Source organism: Nicotiana attenuata, unplaced genomic scaffold (genome assembly GCF_001879085.1).
Source record: "Nicotiana attenuata strain UT unplaced genomic scaffold, NIATTr2, whole genome shotgun sequence".
NCBI classification, from domain to species: domain Eukaryota; kingdom Viridiplantae; phylum Streptophyta; class Magnoliopsida; order Solanales; family Solanaceae; genus Nicotiana; species Nicotiana attenuata.
Genome location: NW_017670481.1, coordinates 529,360 through 540,868, shown reverse-complemented (window position 1 = coordinate 540,868; position 11,509 = coordinate 529,360). Strand labels below are relative to the sequence as shown.

At 39.8% G+C, this 11,509-nt stretch overlaps 1 protein-coding gene across 1 annotated transcript; it reads left to right on the top strand.

The window, feature by feature from the left end:
- Positions 1–4,196: 4,196 nt before the first annotated feature.
- LOC109240043 (paired amphipathic helix protein Sin3-like 2) lies at positions 4,197–10,592 on the top strand. Its single transcript, XM_019406662.1, has 6 exons — positions 4,197–4,372; positions 7,556–7,600; positions 8,597–8,812; positions 9,960–10,143; positions 10,243–10,341; positions 10,425–10,592. The coding sequence occupies exons 1-6, from the start codon at positions 4,197–4,199 to the stop codon at positions 10,590–10,592; spliced, it is 888 nt and encodes a 295-aa protein (XP_019262207.1).
- The last annotated feature ends 917 nt before the right edge of the window (positions 10,593–11,509 follow it).

The window sequence follows — 11,509 nt, the reverse complement described above, 5'->3', positions numbered from 1 at the left end:
AGTTAAAACTAAAAGAAATCATACATTACCTCGTCCCGCTGGGAGGGGTCCGACGATCTCCATTCCCCATTTGATAAAAGGCCGGGGCGAGGTGACTGAGAGGAGGTGCTCGCCCGCTTGGTGAATCATGGGGGCATATTTTTGGCATTGTTCGCATTTTCTTATAAAGTCGGCGACCTCCTTTTTCATCTGGGCCAGTAGTAGCCTCCTCGTATGAGGCATCTAACAAGAGCTCGATTGCAGGTATAAGCTCCGCAGTGACCTTCGTGTACTTCTTCGAGGACGCGCCGCGTTTGGTTTGGTCCTAAGCACTTTGCTAAGGGGCTGCCAAATGTTCTTTTGTACAAGTCGTTGTTGATGACGTTGTACCTGGCCGGCTCGAAGCTTCTTGGCTTCTGTTTTATCGGATGCGAGCACTCTGCCCTGCAAATATGAGATAATACAATTGCACCAGTACCAAGTCAAGTTTATAGTTCGTACCTCGATTTGATCTATCGATGAATGGAGGAGGGTGACCATGTCCCCCTCTCCGGTTATGCTTTTGATGGCCGCTGCCAGTTTAGCGAGGCCGTCCACTTCGATGTTCAGCGCTCGGGGTATTTGATCGAACTGGCATTCATCGAACTCGGGTAATAGTTTGCAAATTTTGGCCTGGTATTTTCGTAGCCGTTGCTCCTTGATTTGGAAAGTCCCTATGACTTGGTTGACGACGAGTTGCTAGTCACATCTCAGGATTACTCATCGTGCTCCATACTTGGGTGCCAGTTTTAACCCTGCAATCACGACCTCATACTCGACTTCATTGTTAGTCATATCAGGGCATCATAATGACTGGAAAACTACTTTGCCTGTTGGGACTTCGAGCACGAGTCCCAATCCATATCCCGACGCGTTAGACGCACCATTGGTGTACAGAACCCATTGGGCGTGCAATTTGGTGAAAGTACTGGCGGTTTTCTTTTCGACTTCGGGCATTATCTTCGCACTGAAGTCGGCGATGAAGTTGGCTAGAACTTGCGACTTCATCGCCGTTCGCGACTGATAGGTTCTATCGTGCTCGCTTAGCTCTATGGCCCACTTAGCCAATCTGCCCGACAGTTTGAGTTTGTGCAGGATACTCCTTAGAGGGAAAGTTGTGACCACCGAGATGGGGTGGCACTGGAAATAGGGTCTAAGCTTTCGTGAAGCTATGACCAAGGCCAGAGCAAGCTTCTCGAGGTGGGGTACCTCGTTTCAGCATCGACCAATGTTTTGCTAATGTAATAGATTGGAGACTGCATACCTTTATTTTCTCGTACCAGGACTGCACTTACTGCAACGTCGGACACGGCCAGGTAGACAAGGAGGCGCTCTCCGGGTTCTGCCTTATCGAGCAACGGTAGCGAAGACAGGTAGGCTTTTAGTTCTTTCAAGGCATCGACGAACTCAGAATTCCATTGGAGTCCGTTATCCTTTTTGAGTACACCGAAAAATTTATGGCACCTATCGGAGGACCGTGAGATGAATCTCAGCAGGGCGGCTATCCAGCTGGTTAGATTTTGCACTTGTTTCTTGCTAGTTAAATTTTCTGGGATTCCTTCTATGGCCTTGATTTGGTCGGGATTGACCTCGATGCCTCGTTGTGATACCAAGAAGCCAAGGAATTTTCCAGAGGTTACGCCGAAGACGTATTTTTCGGGGTACAGTTTCATGTCGTACCTTCTGAGTATGTCGAAGGCTTCCTTCAAGTGGTCGATGTGGTCTTCCTTCGTTTTTGACTTGACCAACATTTCGTCTATATATACTTTCATGGTCTTGCCGAGTTGATCTTTGAACATTTTGGTCACTAGCCTCTGATACGTCGCCCCTGCGTTTTTCAAATTGAACTGTGTCACCTTGTAGCAGTATGTCCCATAATGGGTGATGAAAGTGGTTTTTCCCTAGTCCTTCTCCTCCATGAGGATTTGGTTGTAGCCCGAGTAGGCGTCCAAAAATCTCAACAGTTATGTCCGGCTATAGCGTCGATAAGTTGGTCAATATGGGGCTGCGAGAATGAATCTTTTGGGCAGGCTTTGTTCAGATCTGTGAAGTCCACGCATATCCGCCACTTCCCGTTCTTCTTTTTCACCATGACCATATTGGTGACCCACTGGGGGTACTTCGATTCCCTTATAGAACCGTTCACTAACAATTTTTGGACCTCTTCGCGGACCGCGTCATTTATTGTAGAGTTGAACTTTCGTCTAATTTGCCTCACTGGGGGGTAAAACGAGTCGACGTTCAACTTGTGAGTTTCTATCTCCTTCGGGATACCCGGCATGTCTGCATGGGAAAAAGCGAACAAGTCTACATTACTTTTTAAAAACTGGTGAAATTTACCTGGATCTTGGAGCTTATGGCCGATGAAAGCTTTCTTGTTGTGGTCGTCATCGTCTGGTTGGACGGGGTCGAGGTCCTCTATGGTCGACCTTGTGGCTTCTACGATTTTGGGGTCGCTGATAACGTCTTTCCTCTCATTGCCATCTGACCCCGACTTCGTTAATTTCTATGCCTCCTCGGCCTTTCCTATTAATTGTCGGGTGTATGTGCAGTCTTGAGCGATGCGGCAGAATTCTCGGGCCGTGCGTTGCTCTCTTCAGATGCAGAATACTCCCATGGGGTGGGAAATTTATTGACTTGGTATAAGCTGGAGGGGACGACTTTCATGGCGTGTATCCACGGTCGGCCTATGATGGCATTGTACGTCGTATCCTGGTCCATGATGTGCAACGTGGTCTCCAAAGTGATGCCTCCGGCCAAAACGGGCAGCGTGATTTCTCCAGATGTCCGTTCAACTACATTGTTAAATCCTATTAGCATGATGCAACGTGGCAGTATCTTGTCCTCGAGCTTTATTTGGGTGAGAACTCGAGGATAGATGATGCACGCGCCGCTTCCATCATCGACCACAATACATTTTGCATCAGTATCAAAGAAACGTAAAGTAATGACAAGAGCGTCATAGTGAGGAAGGACCAAACCGTGGGTATCTGACTTATCAAAGATGATACTTTCTTCGAGTTCGTCATACCGTTCGTGGGTGATGGACCGTTTGAGTTTGTGGGTTGTAGTGAACTTTATGCTGTTGAAAGATGCGTCGTCGCCTCCTCCGATGATCATTTGAGTGGTCCGAACTAGGGAAGGTGGTTTGGGCGGTCCCTAGTGTTGTTCCCTCCCTCGGGCAAAGTTGGCCCTCCCACGATCACTCATCAACTCTTTTAAGTTCCCTTGGTGAAGCATGTTCACGACCTCCTGTCTTAGGGCAATACAATCTTCTGTTTTATGACCCCTCTCCTGGTGGAATTCGTAGAGGGCATTTGACTTTCTGGTGCTCGGGTCAGATCTCATCTTCTGTGGCCATTTCACTTTTGGGCCGAGCTTCTCCAATGCGTAGACTATTTATAAGGGGGAAACATAGAAATTGTGAGCAGATAATAAAGGGGGCATACCTCTCTCATTTCGGCGGATTCACGTTCGCGGCTTGGATGGACCTTCATCGTGGCGTGGAGGTTGCATGAGGGTGCCTCTGACGTAAGGCTGATGTCTCTCTCGATTAGGTCGGGTTCCCGCTAGATATCTCCTATTGTCGTTTCTCCGGTCTTTCCTTGACTCCATTTGGACCAAGGTCAACGTTGGGTAGGTCCGTTGAGATCGTCCGCATCGGCTCTTACCACGGCACAGTAGGCGTTTTGTATCTCGTTCCAAGTGGTTGTAGGATATTTCATGAGTTGGCTTAGCAACTTTTTGGTCGCTCTCGACCCACTTCTGCTTAGACCATTCTGGAAAGGGGCTACCGCCATCCCCTCAGATATATTTGGAAGGGTCATTCTTACACGGTTGAACCGGGCGAGGAAGTCCCTGAGTCCTTTGACAGGCGATAGGTTAATGGCGAATATGTCATTCACCCTTGCCTTTTTTTTCTTGGCCCTGGCATGGGCGGTGACGAACTTGTTTGCCATTCCTCGAACGTTCCTATGGAGCGTGCAAGTAACTGCGAGTACCAAGTTAGTGCTCCCCCGGTTAGGGTTTCTCCAAACTTCTTCAGCAATATGGATGACACTTGTTCTTTTTCGAGGTCATTGCCTTTTACTGCAGTGACATAGTGGGTCATATGATCCACCGGGTCCGACGTTCCATCGTATATCTTTAAGTACGGCGGCATTTTGAAGGTCTTTGGTATGGCGTGCGGTGCAGCCTCGTCGCTATATGGTTGCTCAACGAAGCGACCGACGTCTCTTTTTGGCAGAAGTTTTGGGGCGCTGGCATTTTTTCTACCCTTTTTTGGTGCTCTTTCATCTAGCTACGGAGCATTTTGTTCTCGTTCTCCATCTCCTCCATTTTCCTCAAAATGGCTGTGAGGGTGTCATTAGCTGCATCTAACATAGTGAGTAATACTTGATGCAGGGGAGGGGGGGGGGGGGGTCGTGCGGTTCCTCAGCTAGTGATGTGACATCAGCCCTTGTCTCTTCCCTACTCGACCTCCGAGCGGGCTTGTCGAGAAACCAGTTAGCGTGTTTATCAACCATGCCTCAAGTAACTTTTTCACTGCTGGTGGTGCCTCTTCTGTCGTGGATGTAGAGGCACCCTTACCGTGCGAGGTCGTGACGCTTCCGAGAGATGGAGGCAAGTTGTTTCGTCTGGGAGAGGTGTTTGGTGTTATGTCTTCGTCCTCCGTTTTGTCCATTTCATTAATGGTGTAGAGGAGACTGGTGGTGAGGTCGGCTATCGCCTTCCTCTTTTCCTCTCCGTTGCCTGCCATGTCAGATTTGTGCAAACAAAGAAATACGGGATTTTGCAAAGTTTTGTGCGTGTTTTTTTGTTAAATCTAGAAGAAACTAAAATTTTAACTAGAAATTCTCCACAGACGGCGACAAATTGTTTGATAAAAAAGTGTTAAGCCTTTTTGTTAAACTAATTACATAAGATGATAATAGGTTAATCCTAGTTAAATATAATAAATCTTAGATATGATATTAATAGACATCGATAGCGTAAAATTGCTTTCAAGGCTATTTAATACCAAGTGGTGATCAGTGGTATTGTTATGAATGTATGAGGGAATAATGACAAGCAATAAATATGATAAATGGCAGTAAGTGTAAATAGAGAGAATGATTCACCCAAATATTCAAGAGGTGGATGATTCTCTCTCTGACAATGATGTAAGGCAATCAAACGTGGGAATATAGAAAGCTTTCTCGGATCTGATGTGAGAAAGCTTGGGACCAACAACAAATCGAATCTTTTGTAAAGACAATGTTTGTAGTTTTCTTGAGAGATAACTTTTCAAGAGAGAGCTTATTGTATGGAATATTACATGCTCCTTTATTCTTTCTCTTCCTACTTATATGGGTCATATCCCTTATCTAACTGAAAGTACAAGTGCAGAGAATACTTTGTAGAATATTCCTTTAAAATATCTTATTACTAAACTAGCCGCTTGGGCCGATTTGAGTGCTCGACCTCGACCATAACTGCTCACTTCGCCAATATTTTACTTCTTAAGCATGACCTTGGCCTAATCAGCTCTTAGTTATCCTCTCTTAGACATGATTCCTTTGATCAGATTTGGCCCATACAACTATATTACCCCCCAAGTTTGACCTAATAGACAACAACCATGTAGGCCGAGGAAAAGGGCCTTATCATCTTAGTAAAGTAACAAGATCTAAAAAGGTATAGAAAACGATAAAGAACAATGATACTTTCTATTGATCCAATATAAATATAGATTAATTCCTCTTCCCGTTATTAGAGAATAAGATTCTTATTTATTTGTAAAACTTGTTTTTGCTATCCTATTTTTTGAAGCACGATTAAGAGTCGATTTACATGGTAACACTCAATTTAAGCGGCCATTTGGTTCTTCCCGTGGAGAATCGTAGGCTCTTTTCCTTTTGTTTACTTTCTTTGTCTCCAGTGATATTTATATACATGATCAGTTATTTTGATTTGTTGAATTCTTTATAATTCTAAGTACTATATCAGTGACCTTAGCTGCTATATGGTGTGTGATTTTGAGATCACAAATTGTTAGATGCCATTTTCCCGCTATAATTAGCAACATATATAGAAAATGTTGATTTTTACCCATGCTGCATATGTTTGGATATAATTTAGTTTGCTTGTTTGTTTTCGTGTTAATTCGTTTTTAGTGTAAAGGCAAAAACTTAGCAACATGAGCACACTTATTTGGTTTTACGTTTAGCCAAACTAAGCAAAATGGATGAGAATTCTTTGTAATTCAAAACACTTTTTTACCAAGTTAAAACTAATATATGCATTTTACCTATTTTAGTGGGATTTTGATTTCAAAACACGATCCCACTTTTAAAGGAAGTAAGTTTAGGATTTTAAGAAACTGGTATACTATTAAATAAAAAGTTAAATAATTATACGTAATAAAAATAAAGTTGAAATATAGCGGGTTGTAACTTAAAAATCATTGGTATTTGGTGAAAATATATACTTTAGAACTTGTGTACCGGCCAAGTTACTCTCGCCTTCCAGTGTATGACGAACAAAGAACATAGTGTTGAAAAACCAAATGCAGATGCGTCAAATTTATTTCACAACAACAATGACAAAATCATTTTTAAAGAGCATAATAAAATAAGATATCACTATTGATCTCAAGCTTAAATATACAACGAGCGTCTTAGTAGGTTGGCAACAATTTTAAAGTTAAACAAATTTATGATCAATCCTCACCATATGTAACATGTTGTGACGTGCTCACCTTGGCACATGAACGCCAGTAATAGAGCCTAAATTAAGCGATATTGACTGACTCCCTTAGCAAAGACGTCTTACTAAAACTCGTGGCCTAAACCAAATTTTAATAAGATGCCTTAATTTTTATTTTTTTTGTCTATGGTATAGTTATCTTGCAAAATATAGTATTAATATTACACTGATTTCTTTTTTTCTTTCTTTATCTTACAAAATATAATATTAGTATTCACATTGGTAAGAAAATTCAAGTTAATAAGATGTTAGCCACGTATTTACAATTCGTTACCTTTGATCTTATTGTAAAAACGTTATTTATCAATATGAAAATTTGAGTATCTTAATTCAAAGCTCTAAAATATTTCTTAAAGATTTGTTAAAAATAGACAGTCTTTCTTTCCATTTTTATAAGGATTTTGTACCTTTTTCCCCCTTTTTCTATAAATTTTAATATTGTCTAAGCGAAAATAAGATAGTAAATTCACAACTAAAAATATTTTTGGGGCCCCAAAATTTAGGCGGGTAAGAGGGCCTTATCCTCGTAGTAAAAAGTAAAAAGTTAAATAATACACGTTACAAAAGATATACATATAGAAGGAAAGAATCTTACGAATCTCCAACAATATATGGTCACGTTACACATCATTTTCTTCGTAGTTCTCCAACGTTATGGAGGGTTAGAAAACAAAAGGTATAGAAAACCATAGAGAACAATGATACTTCCTCAATATAAATTTAGATCGTTATTAGAGAATAAAATTCTTATATATTTGTAAAACTTGTTTTTGCTGTCTTAATTTTGCAGCATGACTCAATTGAAGCGGCCATTTGATTCTTCCCACGAACAATCGTAAGCTCTTTTCCTTTTCACTTTCTCTGTCTCCAGTGATATTTATGTACCCAAGTTTTTTGATTTGGTGAATTCCTTGTACTTTTAACTACTATATAAGTTTTTAGTTGCTATATGGTGTGTATTTTGTGATCACAAATTGCTAGATGCCATTTTATGCCATATTTAGCATCATATTATAGAACCCATGCTGCATTTGTTTGGGTATAGTCTAGTTTGTTTTTTTGTTTTCGTGTTAACTCATTTTTAGGGTACAGCTAAAAAACTTAGCATATTTAGCCAATAATATGGTCAATTATTCGACTTGTTATCTTCTATCAGCATAGATATCGTGTAACTCTCTCCACCAAGTTTTAGTCGCATGAGAAGAAATAAGCCCATTTTTTTATTCTTCCCATGGAGAATCGTAACCTCTTTTCCTTTTCACTTTCTCTGTCTCCTTTTTTGATTTGGTAAATTATTTGTAATTTTAACTACTATATAGAGAGTTTCAATTTTGTGATCACAAATTGCTAGATGCCATTTTATGCCATATTTAACATCATAAATAGAAAATGTTATTTGTACCCATGCTGCGTTTGTTTGGGTATAGTCTAGTTTGTATTTTTGTTTTCATGCTAACTCACTTGCTTCCATTTAATGAAGGGTTTTACCAATTCTCAATAAACTATTCAAAGCTGTTATGCTTAGCCCAAACTAAGCAAAATGGATGAGAATGTAACTTAACCCTATCAAGGAGTATATGGTTGGGGAAGTCAACGCCAATAATATGGTCAATTATTCGACTTTAGCCGCATAAGAAGAAATAAGCCCACTTTTTTTTTTTTTTTTTTTTTTTTTTTTTTTTTTTTTTTGGTCTTACGAGAGTTTGAGCCCTAATCTCCCAATTTAATCCACTTCATGGACTGTTAGACCATACCTTATGTTTCTGAGTGGCTATTTATGATTGTGGTTTGGATGTATAATGTTTGTTTATTACTCTCTCCGATGAATTAGCTTTGATCAATCCCAAGTTCTTGGAAGTGGTTTGGGCGGAGGAGAAGGTGGCAACAGCGCAGGTGGAGGTGGAGCAGGTGCTAGTGCTAGTACCCAAAAGTTGACAGCTAAAGATGCGTGGTCTTATTTGAAGGAGGTCAAGGAGGAGATGTTTCAAGACCAAAGGGATAAGTACGACTTGTTCCTTGATGTTATAAAAGACTTTAAGGCTCGAAGGTTTGCTACTTTACCAAGTCTCATCCTTGTTTTTATGGCGCAATATTTTTGGGCTACTTAAACTTGAATCGAATTTAAAGCCGATAAATAAATTTTTGATTTTTCCATTTTAGCATACCCTAACTCGATAAAAATACTTATAATAAATCCCTCCCTCGGAGCATTATTTCAATTGCCTGACATAAATACCACGTCAGATACTAAGACCATTTATTTTTTGACATTTGTAATATCTGGTTCCCGTCCTTTTTAAAACCAATTTACCGAATTTTTAATTTTTGTTCTCTTTCATTTCTTCTCCACCATAGCTCCACCAAAACCTTCCCTGGCCCAACCACTATTTCCAATAGTAAAATTCAAATATGATCCATTCATATCCTAATACATACCTTAACAAACCTCAGTCTAGAAATTAGTCCAAATAAGCCATCAGATCTTCTCAAAAAAAAATCAAAACCATTCCGACAAGATTTTCATCTAAAAAATGGCATCTCGGCGACACTTGTCAAAATCAAAACTAACAGACCTCCTTGAGAACCTATTACTTCCCACACCTGAAAGTTTTCATTAATTTCGTAGTCTCAACCGGCCAAAGAAGATCGTCGGAACACTGTTACCACCATACTTTTATCGTCAACTGCTGATTCGTCTGTGGAGACCAACCACGTAGTCTCAACCGGCCAAAGAAGATCGTCGGAACATTGTCACCGGCATACTTTTATCGTCAACTGATGATTCGTTTGTGGAGACCAACCAAAATGATTCGTCTGTGGCCGGCCAAAGGATTGTTCAAAGTTGCAATGAAGAGGGGGGGGGGGGATGATTTAGGATTTAGTATGTTTTTATTTTTTATTTTTTTGTCTTTTATTTACTTTTCCTTTTTCTTATTCAGATTTAATATGTGTGATTAGCACACACTTTGACCACGTCAGTTGCGCTACTGCCACATAAGTATAGTCAACGGTTAGAGGTGTTCACTTATAAGTAATCGGTTGAGTTGAGGTATTAAAAAGGGAAAATCAAAAGCTCATGTATCGGCTTTAAAATCCGATGCAAGTTCAAGTGACCCAGAAGCCATTACGCCTTGTTTTTATGATTTGGTTATTTATGTGGGATTTATTGCATAAGTCTGTGATATTCCTCACAGAATTGATACTGCGGGTGTGATAGCAAGAGTGAAAGACTTGTTTAAAGAGCATCCTAAATTGATCCTTGGATTCAACACTTTCTTGCCCAAGGGCTATGAAATAACCCTCAATGAAAAAGACGAGCCTCCTCCAAAGAGAACTGTTGAGTTTGAAGAAGCAATCAGCTTTGTGAACAAAACAAGGGTAACATTCAGTTACCTTCTGATTTTAACGATAATGGTCTGGCCTTTTTCTTCTTTATAAAACTTTAGTCCTAACTTTTTGGGTTATCATTTCCCGCAGAAACGTTTCCAAAATGATGATCATGTGTACAAGTCCTTCCTAGACATTTTGAACATGTATAGGAAGGAGCACAAGGGCATCAGCGAGGTGTACCTTGAGGTGATAAAACATTTTTAATTTGTCTACATAGATATTGTAAACGAACTTCATGTTTTAGTTTGTTATATTTTTTTAATGTGTAGGTTGCCGTACTTTTTGTGGACCATCCAGATTTGCTAGATGAGTTTACTAAATTTTTGCCAGATACTTCAGCTACTGCAACAGCAACGCAAACTGATAAAAAGAAATCTTATGTGAAGGTTGAAGAATTTGGAGGACCACATGAAGATAAAGATGTCCTGATTGTATGAATATATGTATTCATTAGCTCTATGGTTAGTGGTGAAACTTATTTGAGGGCCGTCTTTTAGTTATGTGCTAATTCATGGTGTATTAGACGCGCTCTTTTATAAAGGATGAGTATTTAGTACTAACTTTCGCAGTTTCATTCCAGGTAATTTCAATTCGTCGTGTATATTTTTGGTTTTCTTGATTTATGCATTTGTTTCTGGCATAGTGTTTCTAAGTTTGTTATTAACCTTTTTATATAATTTGCTTGATTTTGCCAGATATGTATTGCCAAGAGTTCTCTTTCTGTGAAAAGGTAAAGGAAAGACTACAAAGTCCAGCTGATTATCAGGCATTCTTAAAATGTCTCCATCTTTATAGCACAGAAATAATTTCAAGGAATGAGTTACAAAGTTTGGTACGTTTATCATACAATTAATCTATCCTTTTTTCTCTTCTGTGACTTTAGTTTTTGTTTGCTAGCTATCGTTTGCTTGGGTTCTGTTAGCTCTATCTATAGGGAGAAGTTTTATTGTGTGTCTCACACAATTTACATTAGTTGTGTGGTGCTCCTTTTTCTCTCACAAATTTGTGGACCCCAAATCTTACACTTTTGGGTCCACAAAACCGTGAGACAAAAAAGATGACACAAAATAAAATTTTCCATCTGTAGGCAGGGGCAGATGCACTGTGGTAATTATGGGTTCAATTGGACCCATATCTTTCGGTGCGGGGTAAAAATTTATGTGTAAAAATTCATTAAAATTACAAAAATAATAGATATGAACCTATAACTTTAAGAATATAATAGGTTCAATGATAAATTTTTGTAAAGTTGAACCAATAGAGTTTAAATTCTGGATCCGCCTCTGTCTGTAGGTAGTATTAGTTGATAGAGCCATTTATGCTAAACATATCCTCTCTTTTTACCGACAAAAGA

Coding starts and splice junctions, on each gene's coding strand:
- LOC109240043 (XM_019406662.1), top strand. CDS start 4,197: ATGGCGTGCGGTGCAGCCTCGTCGCTATATGGTTGCTCAACGAAGCGA. Junction 4,373..7,555: donor CCATTTTCCTCAAAATGGCT/GTGAGGGTGTCA, acceptor TTAATTTTGCAG/CATGACTCAATTGAAGCGGC. Junction 8,813..9,959: donor AAAGACTTTAAGGCTCGAAG/GTTTGCTACTTT, acceptor TATTCCTCACAG/AATTGATACTGCGGGTGTGA.